Below are 19,936 nucleotides of genomic sequence, written 5' to 3'. Positions count from 1 at the left end.
TGAAAAGTGTTAGTGTACATGGAAAACAAATACAACTATTTTGAATCAAAACAGACTTTATACTGTACAAAACACAAGGGAGTTAATTACAAAATAAACAGTCTACATACTTCAAAAACAATATCTCGATGACAAAACTCAACATTTCCCCTGCCACAAAACAAACAAACCTAACCTGTTCTGGACCTGCTTCTATCTGCAATCTAAAATATGAGCAATGATGGATGGTTAAAGCATTATTAAATATAGATCATTTTGACCTGTAAAACTGTTTTATGTACTATTTTGTTTTTAAATGACACATACAAAATGAAGACAGCTAATCTAGCTGTGCACGACATTAGGAAAAAGAAGCACTAGGCAGTTCAGATTCTATTACTTAATGGCATTATGATTGCATTCAGTTTCAAGCCAACAAGAACACATTAAAAAAAAAAACAAAAAAAACCCCATCATGTAATTTCTCTAGAACAGCCCTTTCTTTGAAATAACAAAGCAGGGCTCCCTATTATGCATGAGGCAGCAGTAGAACCAGTGTATTTGTGTTCATTTCAGTTCATTTAAGGACAGGAATGGAAGGTAGATACAAGTGAAAAGACCACTACAACAAATTACACGATGTAAACTTTGCATATGAAGGGATTTGTCCCAGTTTTGTGGTTTCAGATAAAAAAAACAAAAAACAAAACCCCAAAACAAATCCCTGAAATAATCAAATTTCAAATTGGATTCTCCAACAAGGAAGTGATTAGGCCTTCAGAAGATTCCGCTTGGCAGCTCCTTGCTGAACATGCCATCAAAGTCCAACTCCCGGCTCATCAGATCATCCTCTACATTCTCAAGCGCCCACTGATGGTCAGTCAGTTCCAGTGCCTCCCACTCAGCCTAAAAATCAAAAACAAACAGCACATGAAATTCCCAAAGCCCCATGCCACCAACCCCAACCCCTCTGTAGTTAATTCAACTAATTATAGACATAAATACTTTGAAAGCTTTATTTGTATCTGCAGGCATGGCCATGGCAGCACCGCTCATCTGCTCCTGCATGATCCTCGACTGGTCTGCGCCTGTGGGCATTCAGTCACAAAGCAAACACAATCAGTATGTGGGCATTTTCACTAAAGTCACATGATGTAATCTAATTATCCGTTTTAACATTTAAACCAATTTCAACTTTGTGAAAGACTCCACTTACCGTTATCTTGGCCTAGGATTAAAGAGTACATGCTTCGAAGTCCAAACACATTCAGGAAATACCAGGATGCTGAGCTCACCCTGCATAATACACATGCGCAAACAAATCACAATGTCATCACACACTAGCTTAAGCATTTTCATATCAATAAATAATCAGTGGTGCAGTATGAGTCCAAGTATCTTGCTTTATTACCAAGAAGCATCCAATGAGAGCAACTCTATTCCTTGTTGCAGCATGGGCTTAAAGCGCAGCGTGAGAGGGAAGGGAACCTTAGCTGTGCGAAGGAAGCACAAGCAGAACATCGGCATGTAATTTCTATTTAAATGATATCTTGACAAAGGCAAACTTGCTTTTGTGTGGGTCAGGGAGATAAATTACTTGTTACAAATCCTGAAAAAGTCCAGTTGATCCAGCCACCGATGAGGATCATGGGAAGCACGTTGGTTACGTTGCCCTTCATCATATCTGTCAGCATGCTCGGATCTGTGAACATTTTATGGGTAAAGAAAAAACTTTAAACGCCAGAAAACTGAAAAGATATTAATAAATACTTTTTGCACATTGGTAGGAGATCCAGCTTCACTCTTGATGTAGAGACAGGTGTCAAGGTGTTAAGTTGCTGGTTGGCCAACCTGCAGTATGTATGCTGGTACCATGTACTCTAGAACTAAGGCTGATGTAGACTTCTGTGGGGAACCTTTGTAGAGTCTATGACGTCACCTACGTAAGTTGCAGACATTTATCCTTGTGTGTGGTTATGTGTTAACTACAGTGTGGTCGTGTCCTGGTGTTTTACATGCAGTCCCAAGTAGGGATGGGTACCGGTATCTGGCGCCTTGATGGCACCGGTTCTGACATAAACGGTAGTAACCAGACCGAAAAGCAGCGCACATTTCGGTGCTTTTTTTTCCCTGAGCTGTGATACATTTTAGATTCTAGCCAATCATTTTACGTTTCCGAGGATAGTAGGCGGGGCCAGGTACGTACGTTCTTTTAGAGCAGAGCTACAGATTAAAAATGACCAAGGCAAAGCGGTCAAAAGTCTGGCTGTACTTCACAGCAAAATATGAAAACTCAGCAGCCTGCAACAAGTGCTTTAAGCTGATACTGTGAGACTGTCAAAGGAGGTAACACCTCAAATCCGATGAAACACCTGGCGACGCATAGCGGGTTTTTTTAAAAGCCAAGAAATGCGCTGTATTTGATAGCTTGCTGCGAGACCTCACACCGGGCACATCTACTGCGGGTGGGTTGCCTGTTATCGGACCCGGAGTTAGCAACATCCCCCAAAAACCCGAAGAGGAGAGTCCTGGCCCCTAGCCCTGCCAGTGTAGCAGAAATGATGAGGATGATGATGCAGCAGCAGCCGTTCTTCTCTGCGTGAGTAGCTTAATGTTGTTCGTGTGTAATTTATGTTGAGTAGGCTAACCACGTTATTACATTAATGCACGTAAGGTGAACTAGCAAACATCATCATAGCTACATGCGGCTGTCTTCTTGTTTGATGGCAGATACTCCCTTCACCCTGCCAAAAAGGCTAAAATGACCAAAGAAAAAGTGGAAAACAGTTAAACATGAGAGGTTTTTGGACAAAGTTTGTGTTTTTTCCATTGATTAAGCACTGCTTCCAGCCAAGAGTGATACCATATATCCCCTATAGCTGCAGAAAAGGCTAACATTGTTATCTTTTTACAAAAAAAACAGCTAAACATAAGAGGTTTTTGGACCAGTTTTGTGTTCTCCATTCTTTAAGCACCGGTTTAAGCACCGGCACAGTTTCAAAAGTACCGGTTTGGCACCGGTATCGGATAAAACCTAAACGATACCCATCCCTAGTCCCAAGTCAACAGAAAAAAAGAAAATGCTTTCTGGTAACCAGGTTTTAGTTTTTCCCTGAGCCAAACCTATTTGTCCCTCTAGTCTTTCCACTTCTTTGTACATTTCCCCCATATCAATCCTGATAGTTTCAGCACTCTCCCCCTCCAGGAATTTGCTGACATGTGGGAGTCCTTATACTGATGCTATTATACTGGTAACTTCTCTTTATAATTAGATGATGATTGTTATTGCCTCACTGTTAAATTCAAAAAATATGCAGTGGAAAAAGTTAATGTACAGGAGGAATCGACGGTGCAGAACGAGCCAAGCATAATAGTTGTGGGCTGTGTGGATGTGTTGTGTAGTTACAGTTCCAGGGAAGTGCATTTTAAGTTGTGCTGTAGGGTTTCAGAGGGGTTTGCATGAATCCCCAGTCAGTCTGCTGAAGAGTCCTGCTCTAGGCTGTGCTTTGTTTTTCATGCAGATTGGTTTAACACTATGAGACAACACTTTGCATGGTCACATTTCAGCCATCTGAAAAAAGACTTTTTGGGGGTTTACATTTTACATTTATCTCAATAACAATAAAATTTTATTTGACTTTTTAACTATGCACCTGAGCCGAGAATCTTCTGAGACCTCTCCACTTGGCCGAGAAAAAATGTTAGTACTGTCTCCCAGTTTAATAGTGACTTAGTAAAACTCTCACAGGGCCTGATTAAAAAGGGTCTAAAAAATGTTATTTCAGTGAGGACATTCAGTTGACCCTCTTGCTATTTGTGTGATCATCCCGCTGATGAAGGCTGCATAGAATTGAGTCATCACCACTGCATTGTTGCATTTTCCATATCTTTGTATTGATCACACCTAAAAACGATGGCATTATTGAACTAGATTAGAGATTTGAGCTACTTCTAAAGAGATCAACCACAAATGTGCAGGATCTAACCCGCAGCGTTTCATTAGGTCAACATTTTCATTCATACTTCTCCTTCCTCTTTGTTGTGTTCTTTCAGTACTGGATGACACACAAAAACACACCAATGAGCTCTGCGGTTATGTAATCACTGATAATATGTTACCATAACTGCATTACATTACAAGACAAGTAGTAATGCTCTTTGCAGCCACATCATCTGATGTTATGAATCAATCAACACACTTTAAATATTGGTATGACAGCTTTGTACATTCAGTATGCTTTTACTGCCCCCCCGATGTCATGTTTGAACCTTGAAAGCAGGGATGGACAATTAAGCTAAACTGCCCATCTCTGATGCTAATACTAATAATAAAAATAATAAAAATAAATAAATAAATAATAATAACAACAACAATAGAGTCCCGATCAAAAAATTTAACCCTTGTATGGTGTTCGGGTCTGTGAGACCCGTTTTCAGTTTTTTTCAAAAGAAAAATTAAACAATGAATTATTTTTTTCAACCTGAAATTCATTGGCTTTGGCTTATTTTCTGTGAAGAACATAAATCCGAACTAATTTTCAATGACCTCATACTGTACCTCCCGCCACACATTTACATTACATACAAGGTGATCGGGTCCACTGGACCCAGGTCTAATAAAAGTGTTGAAAGTGTAGGTCCTATGTTCCCATACTCTGTCTTCCTCCTTTCTGGTGCTGCTGAGTGTTTTCTTCCCCTCCTGCTCACGCACAAAGTTGCAACATTGTTGAAAATTCAACTATCAACACAGTCTGCTCTTACATTCCCGCACATTTTACCCTCTTTCTTGAGGGATCCAAATTTTATTTTCTCATACCCTGTCCCTCCTGCAAATTAGGGGCATAATACTATAAATAAGACTTTGCCAGTGTGGTTCTTTATCACAACTGATCAAGATGGCAAAAGATTATCTGCTGCGAGGGCCATCCAACTGATTTTGGAAGAGAGAGGGGCTTCGGAGGATGATGTTGACAAAGAGGTTTCAGAATATTACACATTTCTGAAAATTCAGAGTCTGACAGTGACTTTGAAGAAGAGGATGAGGTTGAGCACCATTTAGTAACAAAACGAAGACGAGTACCCCATCTGCAGCCAGCTCCAGGACCAGAACAAGCCCACCAGACAGCAAGTGAAGAAATATGGATGTCAATAACTGGTGAAATTGAATGGTCTTCTTGCCCAAGAAATGAGCCACCCTGCAGAGCTGTTACTGTGATAAGCCAGGGCCAACACGGCTGACAGTTACTCATGTGCAGGACATCAAGTCTTCATTTGAGCTTTTCATCCCAGATTCCATCCAGAAAATTATTCTGGATTGCAGTAATCTAGAAGGATGGTGTGTTTTTGGAGAGAGGTGGAAGGAGATAGACCAAATTCATCTAAGAACCCCAAAGGCCTACTTTGGGGTTCTCATCCTTGCAGGAGTTTTCAGGTCCAAAGGGGAATCTACAGAATCCCTGTGGGATGCAGAAACTGGCAAGAACCTTTCTGTGCATCAATGTCTCTAAAAAACTTCCACAAAATTTCCAGGATTATCCGTTTTGATAACCGAGACGACAGACCAGCTCGACGGCAGAGAGACAAGCTAGCTGCCATCAGGACAGTGTGGGATAAGTGTGTGCACCACCTCCCCCTGTTTTTTACCCTGGGCCTAATGTCACCATTGATGAGCAGCTGATCCCATTTAGTTGTGAAACATATTGCTTCACGTGTAAATGTGTTGTGTCTTTCCACTCACTCCACTTGATTATAACTGATTTATTTTTTTATAACATTTTATAAAAAAAACCCAAAAAACGAGAAGCACATTAATTCATAAATGTGATCTAACAAAGGTAAAGGGAAAAAATTAACCATGTTTGCTGTTCATATGGCTTGTAATTGGGATGAAGTAAACATCTGTTGAGTAATTTAACATAAAATTGTTTGATAGTGTTAATTTGGAAAGCCAAAACTCTAGCGGGTCCACCAGACCCATGAACACTGGCTGAGTAACAAAAATATGAACACCACACAAGGGTTAAGACCATGTGTAAGGCAAAAAAAACAAAAACAAAAAAAACATTTTGTATGGTTGGATCTTAGCAAGGTTCCAAGTAGAGCTTCAACATGCAAGAAATGGGAGTGAGACTAAACATTTTTTTGAGCATGCAAAACTGAAAACAATGCTTAACTGAAACAGGCTGCTATCAAGTGGTCTTAAACTTTTGATTGGGACTGTAGTAATAATAATAATAATAATAATAATAATAATAATAATAGGCAAGAGAAAAATTTGTATTGTGCTGTTCTGGTTTGCTCCAGCACTTTCTCCTCCTCTGCCTCAGAAACTCTTAACCTTCTTCCTAACTCACTTTCCACCTAAGGAGTTGTGTAATCAGCCAAGACTCTTTATGAATTATTTTACCAGGACTCAGCCGTAGCTTTAAGTGGAAATTCTGAGAATCTGTTATTAAAAAGATTTGTGAAAACACTGCTCGTGTCCCATGTCTTTCAGCCACATACTAAACAACCACTTTTTCTTTTAGAAATTAGAAGTTGTTACAATTTCACAGCTTGCTCTTTATTTAAAAAAAAAAAGAAAAGAAAAGAAAGAAAGAAAAGAAAAAAGTCTCACCTGTCATTGGAGAGGGTGGGACAACCTTTCTCTTGGTCTTCTTGAAGAATCCGTCTTCTTGGTTATTGAAGTAGAACTTCCTCATCAAAAAGGACTAAAACACACAGAAATAATCACTGATATAGTCAAAGCACATACAAGTAAACAAATACATTGGAGTTCTCACTCAACTTTGCAACTCACTTTAGGCAGCCTACCTGTTTGGGAATGTATTTTCCATTTTCTCTGAGAATTCTGCTCCGAATAAGTACCTGGCTGGATTTGAAGAAAAAGTCACACATATGAGCTCAGCATTGTTTTTCCTCCTTGTGATTCGGTTTATAATTAGATATGATGTATGACGCACCTGTCAGAAACTTGTTCTAATGTCAGCTTTTTGTCACTTTGAAGGAGAATAGATACATAATGCCGTATAACCCCAACCAGAAAAGTGATGAAGACAATGGGCAACACCACCCAAAGTCTAATATTGGAGTCCAGCAGAAGCTCCGGCTCAGCCATTCTGTCTGGTTACCTGACAGGAAAAATAAATAATTAAATAAATAATAACAACAACAACAACAACAAAGCAAAAATAAGAACGGCAAACAGAAAACAAGTCTAGCTGCTTAACCGAAGACACCAGCATGCTTTTGTTTGTAATAAATAAAAGAGAAGCTGAAGTCGGGCTGAGACTGACGCTAGAGGGATGGGCTGTCAGGTCCTCCGGTTAGCTAGCCAGCGCCCGTGACATTAGCGACTGACACTGAGCTAAGAAAATCCAGTTAAACGACACCATTTGAGTTCATCTTCGCTGTGTGGTAACTATATGTTGAAAGCGTCAACATCTTTATTTAATAAAACTGCTATGTGGATTAAGAAAGCTGACGCTAGCGGAGTGCTAATGTTAACATTAGCCGGGTGGCTACCTGCTTCTGGATGTATGGGTCACTGTAGATGAGAGCTGGCCAGTGGTCTCAGCACAGCAACCGCCGCTCCTAGTGTGTTCCCCAGCGGCGACAGACACACCCCATGCACCGTGTGAGGTAGTTAAATAACTTATATAATTTCTAACGGTTCGCATCCACTACTGTGACCACTGCTCTGCGTTGGCTCTGGGAATGAGGAAGATTTTCTGCTTCTGCAGCTCATCCGCGTCGCAATCACTGGGACTGCAGCGCCACCTCGCGGGGATGTACGCATTGCATTTTGCTTTTTCTTCTTTGTCACACCAACCCTCTGCATGTCATCCTTCACCACATCCGAAAGGTTATGGTTAACCTTTTTATTTACTATATTACATTATTACATTATTTAAGGCTTAACATATGTCTTTCGGATTTTCCTGTTTCATGTTTTTCGTGTCTTCAATGACAACTTGCAATAGTGCAAATACTGTTTCACAGCACTGTACAATCCCTCAATTCATCTTTTTCTTTCCTTTTTTTCATATTTGTCACATTGAAATGTGTCAGATCATCAAAGAAATGTTAATAGTAGACAAAAATAAAACCAGAGTAATTACAAAATTCAGTCTTTAAACTAGGGTTTTGTTAATTTAAGCAAAGGGGTTACCCAAGTCTACCTGGCCTAATGATAAATAGTAAGTTCAGTGTAAAGTTAGTGTTCATAATTAAACAATAATAGAGGGACTGCATAAAAACGACATCCACAGGAGAGTTCCAAGAAGAAAACCACTGCTGACCAAAAAGAACACAAAGGCTCACCTCACATTTTCCAAATCCATTTTGATGATTCCCCAGACTTCTAGGGAAATATTTTGTAGACTGATGAGACAAAAGAAGGTTTAAGTCATGTTACATCCTATCATAGAGCATTTTATAAAAAGGACATCGGACATCGTACCAGCAGTCAAACTTTGTGGTGGTAGTTTGTTGGTCAGGGGCTGCTTTGCTGCTTCAGGCCAACTTGGTGTAATTTATGAAGCCATGAATTCTACCAGAAAATCCGGAAGGAGAATGTCTGTTTTTTTCTGCATTGTCATTAAATGAAATCATCAATTAAAAACTGTATTTTGTATTTACTCTGGTTTGTCAGATTCTTTTTTTGTTTGTTTGTTTTTTGCTGATCTGACACATGTAAGTATGCAAAATATGCAAAAAACAAAAAACCCAAACAAACAAAAAAAGAAACCGATTTTACTGTTTTAATGCACCGCATTAGGGGACACCTTGTTGTAAAGGATCATAACCAGTAGGTGGCGGTAATGCTCACTTAAATGCTTTTTAATGCTCTTAAAAGGTGAAGTTAAAACGAAGAAGACTCTTGTCGCTACAGACCGGAACAAGTGGAAAAGCTTCTAGAAAGGTTTTGAGTATCAAGCTGTCATCGTGTGTAGGGGGGTGATTTATTAAAACGGTATGTAAAACTGACAAAAACTGCATTTTATATCTGCTTCCGGTTATTTATTTATATAAAGCTTACGTTTTGCTACAGCATCCATAAGACGTATCAATCAAGCATACAGCGAGCCCTAAAGTGACCTTGCTGTGTTAGCGCCTGTAAGCAAAGTACAAAATCAGCCTGTTTTATATAATTACACAATTAATGTCCTCAGTTAATCTCCATATTATGTGCTTTGTGTTTCTGCAGTTATGAGTAAGATCAGGCCTGTGACATCTCTGGCTGCCTTTCATCTTTAGCGTAGCTCAACTCATGTTACGTAACGCCAGTTACTTAATCCTCTTATGTTGCTGGTCAGTTGACCCATTTTACAGTGGAATAATTACTAATATATTTTTTAAGTATGAAACTACTTCTGCTTAGCTGTAATACGTGTAATGAACATATTACACGTTTGTTTTATTATGTTACAAGTGAACGTTAAAGTGGTTAGACGTATCAAATGCTATGTGTTTCTTTGCAATTGTGAGACATATTTTATGTCAAACAGACACACACAAACTATCTAGCCTATTGACCGCATATGTAAAGTGCGAGAATGAGGGTTGTGTTATATCTTTTGACGGCAAACGTTTCTGTTCCCGTGAGCAAACTCCATCCACAGTCTGTGTAACGCAGTGACATATAATTTTTTTCCCCCCCAAATCTTTCCACAGAATTGTCCACAAACGCTTGTGCTGTACTAAACCATGGGAACTGATAGAAGGTGAAGTCCGCATAATCCTTGTGATGGTCAGGAACACGTTGAACATGTGCTCATATATTTAAGTCTCTGGTGCTTTTGCAGGATTAGTCGTAGTGAACGTACTGGAAGATATGGTTCTGATATGCGCAAACACGATCCAGAGTGCTATGGAAAACGAAGCAGAGATGTGGAAAAGGATTATGATCGACGCTGGGTCCACGATAGGTACAAAGACTACTGTGATGAACGCAGGGACCAAGACAGCCCAGAGGTAAGTGGAGAAGAATTCCTTTGCGGCTTGAAGTACGTCTTGATCAGAGTGATACTGAATTTGTTGTCTTTGAAGTTAAACATCACATTATTATATATTTTTTTCTCTTACAGAGGAGCCGAAAACGACGCAGCAGCAGCAGATCTGATGATGAATATGATGGTGAATATCCAGAGCAGGACTACAAAATGGAGCAGGAGGAGGAGAGCAAAACGATTATGCTGAGGGGGCTCCCTGTCCACGTCACAGAAGATGATGTAAGCTCACAGTTCACCATTCAGTGGCATTCATGCTTTTTAAAGGAAAAAACACACCAAACTGTATATCATATAACTTTTTCACGAGTTGTAAGGAATCTCTTGCAAGAAGTTCAAAGCTGTAAACTGTCACAGGATGGGTGTAAAACTTTGGCACAGAAATCAGCAACACTTCACGACCTTTGTGTGTGTGTGTACAACTGTGCACCTTGCCATCTTTCCCTTCCCTATATGGAATTATCCAGGTGTTAATCTGAGCATTTTGGAGAGGGGGATTGACATCTGTCATAATTAATATACACTGGGAAAAGGAAAAAAAAATAGTGTCTTGTTGGTAAGTACAACAATGTGTCAAATATGTCAACAATGTGTCAAATAATAGATTAAAAACTGCCCTAAACTTTACCAGGCATCACTTGACACAGGCGAAAGTGAGAACACACATTCCCAACGCAGACATTAGTAAGTCTGTAAACTACCTGCTCATTAGTAAAAAGTCTGTATGATGTTGGATTGTGATAGGATATGCTGGGCTGAGCCGATAACATTCAGGGTGGAATGATTGTAAAGCACACATTTTGAATAACTTTATACACGACTTTGGTGCACAAGTTTGAATTTCTTTTAGATTTTCACTAGATGTCACTTCCACCAGACACTTCTGAAAGCCATCAACAAGCTTCTGTTATAATTCCAACTGAATTTTTGACCGATTTTCTTGGCAGAATTGCTAAAATTTATTTAAATTATATTGGTTGGGACCCTGGAAAAAGGAGAGTCCAAAAAATATTTAAAAGCCCAAAATTACCATGATATTCATTTTCATGATGAGTCTGCGTGGGTTCTTTATGGGTACTTCAGGTACTTTTTACTCCCACAGTCCAAAGACATACAGTTATTGGGCTTAGGTTAACTGGTTATTCTAAATTGGGAACATGTACCTCATGGTTCACAACCAGTTTCCAGAAAGATGGTTTTAAGTAAGGAAACAGTAAGTAGGAAGAAGATCTGTGTTCTGATGAGTCTCACGTCTGCTTCTGTTTTGCAGATGCGTACAGCTCTGGAGCAGCTACAGGGACCACAGCCTGTGGACATACGTTTGATGAAGAAAAGGACAGGTGAGCGATACTCTTCAGAGGAACGTTCCTCGTTCCTTTCCGCGCTTGATCTTTAAACCCATCTTTCCTATTTTATTACAACCCCTGGAAAAAGAAAATTAAATATTGTCGTAGGGTTCTTTGTGTCATATAGAAATTCTGATTTGATGACATGGACAGGTAAGAAGTTAAGGGTATGTAAATTCTACCATCATGATGTTGTAAACATCCCCGCCGCCGTGCAAGCCCATTGTAACTTTGAATTTTGCACCAAAGCATTTTGACTAACACGCCTCCCGTCTATATTTGAATGCTGTCTCTAGGTATAAGCCGAGGTTTCGCCTTCGTGGAGTTTTATCACTTGCAAGATTCTACCCGATGGATGGAGACCAATCAGGTTGCTTCAACAATCACCAAGTCTAGAAATATTCTTGGAGATTAGAACCCAAATTAACCAGTACAGTAATGATGGCACTTTACAAAAAGCCCAATTTGTTTGTATTTAGCCAAAAAATCTTGATCATAGATCTGTGATATCTGAGATGTAGTATTTCAGATATCACACATCTGGTGATGCTTCATAGCAGCATTATTGAATTTTTGTTTTCTGTGAACACCACTGTAAAAATGCACATTTGTTTGGTTTATTCTCTTACAAATTTTAAGTTTATTCTCTTAAAGCTTACAAAAGAGGGAGAGTTTGCTTCCTGTTAGCAAGTGGACTTGTTTAGTACCGACTGCCCCGGGGTTTTTTGCACATTCTGCTCCAGCTCTGTCACTTTGATAGTTTCTCATCTCCATTTATTATCCGAAGACTGGAGTGAGATGTGGACGGGCTGGCAGCACTCCGGTCCCAAACACTCAATCCCTCATTCTCTGAACTTCTCTTCCCGTCTCTGCTCCTTTTTTTTGTCCTTGAGACACCCCCATCTAAGCAACAAGTTAAAACCTAGCCACTCTTTCCTGTTCCCTCTGCTCTCACTCATTGGGTGGGGTAGCACTGGGATCTCAGCACTTGCCTCTTTGGCTCAGACGTGTCGTATTTTGGTGTAACTGTTGTTTGTTTGTCTTTATTTTATTTCACAGAACAAGTTGGTGATCCAGGGGAAAACCATCGCAGTGCATTACAGCAACAGGAAACAGAAGTTTGAAAACTGGCTTTGCAATGCTGTGAGTGTTATCTTTGAACTTATCCCACAATATTACTCTTTTTTTTCTTTTTGCTTATTGTAACAAAAATACACAATCGACGGTTGTTGCAGTGTGGTCTGTACAATTTTCGGAAGAGGCTGAAGTGTTTCAGGTGTGGCGCGTCAAAAGTTGGTGAGTTTTCCCCCTTAAGATGAGTTTTTTGTCTCTCTGTGAGAACGAGCAGTTCATTATATATCCTGCCTGATGTTTTTTGGCATTGCTCTTTGTAGGTGACTCTACTGGTGTAAATGGTTTAAATGTCGAGTGCCAACAGCCAGGAGAATACAGTGGAGACAGTAAGTGTTTGTTTTTCATCGATGACAGAAAGAGTGCAAAACAAAAAATGTATTTGGTATAAATGTAATCATCTTTATGTTATTAGATTTTATTTAATAATCATGTTTTATGTATTCTCTGTATTTCTTTTTAAATTAATAGTAATTAAGTTCCACTTTTTTGGGGCAACTTCTGCTTTTTCATGTGAATGAGTGTGATGTCATGAGGTCAGCTTTTTGCTGATCAGTGTCAGGAGCAAACGCCTGCTTTTAGTTGGGAGATTACTGAAAAACTGAAGCGCTTAGCTGACCTTTCTGAAAGTAATACTATCAAGTAATAAATATGTAGTAATATAATTAGATATTAAAGAATGGGGAAGACATTAAAATAACTAAATTAATACTGTGGCAAAAAAATACAGAAGCAATAAGGCAGTAAACAAAGTTATGTCACATTTCATAAATGAAATAATGTCTGCGTGTAGTTTTTATATGAATTTTGATGCCTTTTAAGAGCATTTTTAATATATATATTCTTGATTTTCCTTTTGGTCTACTGAAAAATTGCACGTTCCCATAGAGACATTGATGACTTTTCTTTTTGTTCACAGCGATCATTTTGAGGAACATTGCCTCTCTCTCTACTGTTGATGGAATTTTGAACTTACTGGCACCGCACGCCAACCTGTCCACCAACAACGTCCGCCTCATCAAAGACAAGCAAACGGGACAGAACCGAGGCTTCGCCTTTGTCCAGCTCTCATCCCCGCTGGTGCGTAGCTTTATTTTTCAGCAGTCAGTATGACTTTATAGTGTACGTTGGTGTGTTTCTAGCGGAGGTGTCGAGACAGTGTGGCTCTGTCTTTCTACAGGAGGCTTCTCAGCTGCTCACCATTCTCCAGAGCCTTCAGCCACCTCTGAAACTGGATGGGAAAACTGTCGGCGTGGATTTTGCCAAAAGTGCTAGAAAGTGTGTAATTCCATAACATATATTTAGACAGCCTGTTTTATATTCGTCATATATTCATCATATACTGTACATACCTTTTGAGATCCTAGAATATAATAAAATACAAATCGGGGTCTTATTTTCATTCTGCATTAGCTTATATTTAATTTACACATAATTCTTTTCCCAGAGACTCAGTGCCGCCTGAGGGGATCAGAGCCAGCGCTCTCTCTGTTGCCAGCACAGCCATTGCTGCTGCTCAGTGGTCATCCAGTCAGGTACCATAGACTGTACCATGTCTAAGTAGAAAATGTGAGCTTCTATGGCTTGAGGGATTTAAAGAAATGGACCAAAAAGCTGCAGTGATATTGTCGATATTAAGAACTGATTAAAATTACATGGACTCTTATATCTTATTGTCAATTAAAACAATACTTGATTAGTGGAGCCTAACATCAAAATCCAGGAAAGGATTTATTGACTTAACTAATTTATTTGCATTATGCTGATACAGTTGCTCTACTTTGGGTTGCTTTATTTTGTTTCTGACGTCACATATCTGTTTTGTCTTTTCAGTTGCAGCAAAGCTCAGGTGCAACTTCAGATCAGATCGCTTTTCCAGAGAGTTATGCAAACATGTGGCCACAGCAGCCTGAAGGACTGGTTCCTGTCGTTGGAGATGGATTGCTTGGAGGTAAACAAGGAATCACTCGCAAAAATTTGGGGTGGTTTTATTCCGAGGTTGAGATTCTTGACTTCATCATCACTCTCCCCAGCGGCTCCAGGAATGGCGTCTGTGATCCCCGCATCTACAGCTGTGGTCCTATCCCAGGCAGCTCAGGTCTACCACCCCATCATAATCAGTCAGCCTGCTGTTCAGGTAGGAAGTGTATTAATGTGGCGTCTTTGGGGTGAAAAAATGCTACTCAAATGTGATTTCTGTCTGTGTTGAATCCAAATGTTCATCAGGGTTTTTTTCCCCCCTCTCCTACCTCTCAGACACATCCACTAGCTGTTGCAGCCCAACAGGCTGCTAGTGTTTGCACCACATCACTCACAACACCAGCATCTTCCACTGTTGCAGCAACGATCTGTGCCGGATCGACTGCTAACACAACAGGTGAGAGGAGTTGGCTGCAGAAATACTCCTCTGTGTGTGAGTGATAGAGATGATGATGATAAAACTGAAGATAGAAAAAAGGTTTTGCTTCATATCTGCCTCTATTTCAATGTTTTTGTTTTGTTTTTGTAGCTGTTCCTGACACCTCCATGTACCAATACGATGAGTCTTCAGGTTACTATTACGATCCACAGACTGGCCTGTACTATGATCCTGGCAGCCAAGTATGTGCACTTGATCTTATTGCATGTGCAGAACCCATGCCATGCAGCATATGTATTTATTTTAAATACACTGTTCACATTTTTTTGTCTTCTGCTTGTCATCAATAGTACTACTACAACTCAGAGACTCAGCAGTACCTTTACTGGGACAACGAGAAGCAGGCGTACATCCCTGCACTGAGTGAATCCGGCACAAACACAGAACAAGCGTCCACAGCGAGCTCTGCAGCCACCTCTTTAAGCACAGGCGGTAAAGAGGCCAAAGAGAAGAAAGAAAAGCCCAAAAACAAGTCTGCACAACAGGTAAGTGCTGCTCTCAAGATGTTGATCCTGTTAATAGCTGTTAGGTCGTCTTTGAAATAATGTTTTTGGCATTATTAAATTGCAGATTGCAAAGGACATGGAGCGTTGGGCAAAAAGCTTAAATAAGCAAAAAGAAAGCATTAAGAGTACTGCCCAAGGGTTAGGATCTTTTAAGGATGAAGACAGAAAAGAGTCTGCTGCTGCAGATGCAGGTTTCTTCCTCTTCGAGAAGAAGGTAGTGTAACAGTAACTATTAAGAATAAATATGATGTGCTTTGGATCAGTGCAGTGGTGTACGGGTAGGTTCTAACTGGAGAAGCACACTGATTTGGAATATTATATTTAGAAAGTACATTTTCCTTCTATCGTCACGAGTCACTGAATATCTTTTAATCATGAGATTATATATGTTGTGGGTCTTTACTCGTGGGCTTCATTTGGTTCCTTTCAGCAGATCGGAAGCTTTGAGATGCCGTCCCTCATGACTGAACAAATCAAGCTTGAGGATGAGATTTCGTCTAAGGTTTGTTGTAACGTTGCAGCTATTTCTCCTGTTTATTAGTAAAAATAAATCCTTTAACACTTTTCCTTTTGTCTGTTTTCATGTTAGAGTGATTTGGTCGCTGCCTACAATGGGGATAGCGACCCAGATGACAACGGCTCAGACCGAGCAGCCGATGAGGAGGGGAAAATGACCGACTGGAAGAGGATGGTGTGTCTGCTGTGTCGGCGGCAGTTCCCCACCAAAGACGCTCTGCTGCGTCACCAGCAGCTCTCTGACCTACACAAGGTGAGGATGGCAAACAGCGGGTGTTTAATGTGCAAGCAGCTATGAATATTCTGGGCTGCGCCATCTGTTCAAAGCAAAATGGAGCTCACATGCTGTACCTCACAGGAAATGGAGGTTGCATTTATTCGTGCCAGTGATTATTTTGTTCTCGCGTTTCGCCCATGAAATTACTTTTAATTCTTTTAGAAAAACTTGGAAATTGAAAGAAGAGCTAAGCTTTCAGAAATGGAGCTGGAAGAGCTGGAGTGGAAGGAGGCTGAGGTATTTTGCATTACAATGTCATCTTTCTGTCTCTGTTATTTAAAAAAAAAAAAAAAGAAAGAAAGAAATTTGAATGAGAACATAAGTTTTCTTGTGATTTTTAACAGCTGAAATACAGAGATAGAGCTGCAGAAAGAAGGGAGAAGTATGGTATTCCTGAACCTCCTGCACCTAAAAAGAAATTTTACAAAGCACCAAGCCCAACAGTGTAAGTGGGAGGAGTTTAATCTCACAGCAAACAGTCTATGAAAACTTTTAGTAATATCTTCTCCTTTTTCTCATTATTTTTATGTGAATTGGACCTTTTTAACACCTGTAATTCACCATCATCAGAAACTTTGAGCAGCCCACTAAAGACGGTTTAACAAGTGATAATATCGGGAGCAAGATGTTGCAAGCGATGGGCTGGCAGGAAGGCAAAGGTCTGGGACGTCACCAACAAGGCATCACCGTTCCCATCTCGGTGAGCAGACCTTTTTTTTGTCTTCCAAACTACCCCTTGTCTGCTGGCCAGATCCTCTTAACAGATGGAATCTGCGCGCCAACGTGCTAATTTCTGCCCACATAGCAATTAACACTGCTGCCTGAGGGGCACCTGTGTCTAATATGTCATCTCTTATAATCGTCTTTGCTTTTCCTAACAGGCTTCATTGAGGACCAAAGGCAGCGGTCTGGGCATTAAAGGAAGCTCATATGAACTCTCACCATCTGACACCTACAAGGATGCTGTGCGTAAAGCCATGTTTGCACGCTTCACAGAGATGGAGTGAACTGTGGAGGAAGGTGATTGTGCTGTGCTCTGAAATCTTTATCATGTGGACAAAGGATTTGAACACATAACATACAGGAGATTTTTCCACCTGTACAAACTTTTAACTGGAGTTTGTCTTGTTCATTTAGGAAAAATTTAGCTTTTTAAAGCTAGATTTGTTTGTTTTCAGTGCACTTTACATGTACATTTTGTATATTGTTTGTACATAAAAATGATGTAGAACCTCTGAAGCTTTGTTTTGTGAGAACCTCTAAGAGTCAGTGTGATTAAATAAACCTGCACAAGCTCTTGTGTGATTTTTCTTTTTTCTCCTGATCAATGAGGGTTATTCTTGTCATGTTTGCATCTGCAGTGGTGTAGTCAGCTCCTCTCACCTATTAGTCCCACATTGATTTGACAATTACTATGCTCAGGTCTAAATGCTAGACACAGACTCTTAGTCGATTTGGAGTTAATTTTACCACTTTAACATCAGCTACTGCACTTTTATTTTTAACTGTGTGTTGTAAATCCCTGCATGCTCAAGAATTTATGTAGGAGTTGGATGCATTGGGGCTTTATTGAGCTGTCAAAGTATATACAAGACAAATGGTGATCTTCCTGTTGTGCAAAGTTCATCTTTTATTTCTACAATCCTCTCTGTGATTCACAGGGTAACACCGTCCTAAAAAAAACCCTCAACATTTCTATAAAGAACCATCAATCTGCGTTCCTATAAACATATGAGAAGAGACCATAAACGTGTCAGCTTGGAGAAAGAAATGAGCATACATGTATTAAACAGATCCCTGGCTCTGGTGAATTTCTCTGAACCACCACTGGACAGTTTGCCAATTATTTCTGCCAGACTCTCTTTGGCTTCCTTAATATCCTCTTTCCTGGAGGGGCTTATGGCTGGCAGGTTTCACCTGCTCTTGCTCTTCTTGCCAGTCTTTTTAAAATACTTCACAGGATGCTTTGCTACGTGCGTTTGGCTCAGTAAATGTCTAATATTTACAGGAAGAAATTTTTTTTTCCTAAAGACAGGCTGCTCTTCCACCACAACAGATGTGTGCTACTTTGTGTTTCTTCTGTAATGATAAAAAGTGTTTCATGTCTTGAATTCCTACGCTGGGATTTTCTCTGGGTATCATCAAGCAGTGGCTTATCAGCTTTTGTCCACAGCCAAAGTGCTTCAGAATTAGATTAAGTAGTAGAGACTTTATGAGATGCTAAAATTTAAAAAGGTTGTGTCTCGTTTTCATGATACCGGCAAATCTGTTCTAAGATCAAAAGTCAATGAGTCAAAAGTGGAAGTGTTCATTCAGAAACTGTTCCTCAATTTGTAAATGTCATTTCCAGACTGACTTAACGTCTGTCCATCTTTAATTCTTGATTTGACCTTTATAGCAGCAGGAAAGCTGTAACGTAAAGTAAAGCATGCTCTTTAGGGCACAAACATGACCATAAAACGTTGGGAAAAAAACGAGCTTCCATATTATTATTAATTGATTAAAACTCTACTACTAAAATAATATACCTAGATGTGATATCAAAAATCATGGAAACAGTAACTAATCATCTATGTGTATTTGGAGTTGGGAGTTCGCCTTGTGATCGGAAGGTTGCCGGTTCGAGCCCCGGCTCGGACAGTCTCGGTCGTTGTGTCCTTGGGCAAGACACTTCACCTACCGCCTACTGGTGTTGGCCAGAAGGGCCGATGGCGCGATATGGCAGCCTCGCTTCTGTCAGTGCGCCCCAGGGCAGCTGTGGCTACAACTGTAGCTGCCTCCACCAGTGTGTGAATGTGTGTGTGAATGGGTGGATGACTGGGTGTGTAAAGCACTTTGGGGTCCCTAGGCGGGACTAGTAAAAGCGCTATACAAATACAGGCCATTTACCATTTGAATTCACCACATCAAAATCCACAGGAAGACCATACTGCTGTTTTACATGTGCTGTGCAGATGGCTCTGTTGCACAAAGCTTCCCTTTCATTCCCATCACTAGGGGTCAGCATCAGTTTTAGAGCCAACTCCTTCATTCATTCATAAATTAAACAACCAGAAAAAGAAAACTTGAAATTGGTGTGAAATGCAGTAATTGTAGTTATATATCTGTTTATAGCAACGTCTGCCTCAGCAGTAACATGGAGGTTGTCCTCAGCATACTGCTGTTCACGGGGTGGGATGGGAGAGGAGGATTAAGATGGTGTTGGTTCGTAATGCAGCGGTCACAATGGTGCAGCTAGAGGCAAAATTTAAATCCTCTTCCACGATCCCTACAATGATGATTCCATGTGTCATACCATGTGGCACAAAAAGGAAAGATGCCAAATCTTCCCAGGTTTCCTCTTGACTGACAGCCAAAAAGTGCAGATTAAGTGACCCTGTAGTAGCAGAATGACAGCACTGATCTCCCTGCTGATTAATACTGCAGCGCAGAGCAAACCGTGCTCACCGTCTCACAGGGACACTTGTGAATGCCTACTCAGTTTTCAGCATGTCTTTGGCTCAGCTTACCAGAATCTGTGTCAGTTGACTAAGCTGTTTTGCATAACACAGTCAGTCGCCACATTTGTGCTCAATAAAATAATAATTTTAAGCTCGTGCAGGGGCGCCTCCTGAATATTTTTCAAAGTGACACAATACGGATGACAAAAATTGTGTATGCAGGAATAAATTACAAGTTAATGTTTCAACTCATTGAGGGATGTCTTCTTCTCTTTTGTGCTCGTGTTTATTAAAATTATGTTTATTAATTAT

At 40.1% G+C, this 19,936-nt stretch overlaps 2 protein-coding genes across 3 annotated transcripts; one reads left to right on the top strand and one right to left on the bottom strand.

Moving 5' to 3' along the window:
- Positions 1-434: 434 nt before the first annotated feature.
- Positions 435-7,692, bottom strand: emc3 (ER membrane protein complex subunit 3). Its single transcript, XM_085354153.1, has 9 exons — positions 7,504-7,692; positions 6,942-7,109; positions 6,793-6,850; positions 6,596-6,689; positions 1,577-1,681; positions 1,391-1,472; positions 1,196-1,275; positions 985-1,067; positions 435-885 (listed from the first exon to the last, which is right to left on the bottom strand). The coding sequence occupies exons 2-9, from the start codon at positions 7,094-7,096 to the stop codon at positions 757-759; spliced, it is 786 nt and encodes a 261-aa protein (XP_085210279.1). The 5' UTR covers positions 7,097-7,109; positions 7,504-7,692; the 3' UTR covers positions 435-756.
- Positions 7,693-8,879: 1,187 nt separating this feature from the next.
- Positions 8,880-17,467, top strand: LOC146632191 (RNA-binding protein 5-like). Of its 2 annotated transcripts, none has more exons than XM_085353250.1 (24): positions 8,880-8,953; positions 9,655-9,704; positions 9,786-9,954; positions 10,068-10,211; positions 11,260-11,329; positions 11,632-11,705; positions 12,395-12,478; positions 12,571-12,631; positions 12,730-12,795; positions 13,386-13,546; positions 13,647-13,744; positions 13,914-14,001; positions 14,300-14,417; positions 14,500-14,603; positions 14,723-14,843; positions 14,976-15,067; positions 15,176-15,370; positions 15,456-15,605; positions 15,825-15,893; positions 15,981-16,160; positions 16,347-16,421; positions 16,529-16,629; positions 16,755-16,884; positions 17,066-17,467. In XM_085353250.1, the coding sequence occupies exons 2-24, from the start codon at positions 9,688-9,690 to the stop codon at positions 17,189-17,191; spliced, it is 2,493 nt and encodes an 830-aa protein (XP_085209376.1). In that variant the 5' UTR covers positions 8,880-8,953; positions 9,655-9,687; the 3' UTR covers positions 17,192-17,467. The 2 variants fall into 2 exon arrangements, with proteins under 2 accessions (XP_085209376.1, XP_085209375.1); XM_085353249.1 differs by having other exon boundaries at positions 15,822-15,893.
- Positions 17,468-19,936: the final 2,469 nt, after the last annotated feature.

Source organism: Diplotaxodon limnothrissa, linkage group LG5 (genome assembly GCF_057381915.1).
Source record: "Diplotaxodon limnothrissa isolate DT_005_m linkage group LG5, D_limnothrissa_male_GT1.1, whole genome shotgun sequence".
NCBI classification, from domain to species: domain Eukaryota; kingdom Metazoa; phylum Chordata; class Actinopteri; order Cichliformes; family Cichlidae; genus Diplotaxodon; species Diplotaxodon limnothrissa.
Note: the sequence above shows the minus strand (reverse complement) of the source record. Positions and strands in the feature narration are given on the sequence as shown.

What these genes read in the sequence shown, in the direction of transcription:
- emc3 (XM_085354153.1), bottom strand. Translation starts at nt 7,096, where the DNA reads ATGGCTGAGCCGGAGCTTCTGCTGGACTCCAATATTAGACTTTGGGTG. An exon ending in GAAAATACATTCCCAAACAG is followed by an intron (nt 6,690 to 6,792) that starts GTAGGCTGCCTA and finishes TGTGTGTTTTAG; the next exon opens with TCCTTTTTGATGAGGAAGTT. An exon ending in TTTTTCAGGATTTGTAACAA is followed by an intron (nt 1,473 to 1,576) that starts GTAATTTATCTC and finishes TCCTTCGCACAG; the next exon opens with CTAAGGTTCCCTTCCCTCTC.
- LOC146632191 (XM_085353249.1), top strand. An exon ending in AGCTCTCTGACCTACACAAG is followed by an intron (nt 16,161 to 16,346) that starts GTGAGGATGGCA and finishes TAATTCTTTTAG; the next exon opens with AAAAACTTGGAAATTGAAAG. An exon ending in GCATCACCGTTCCCATCTCG is followed by an intron (nt 16,885 to 17,065) that starts GTGAGCAGACCT and finishes TTTTCCTAACAG; the next exon opens with GCTTCATTGAGGACCAAAGG.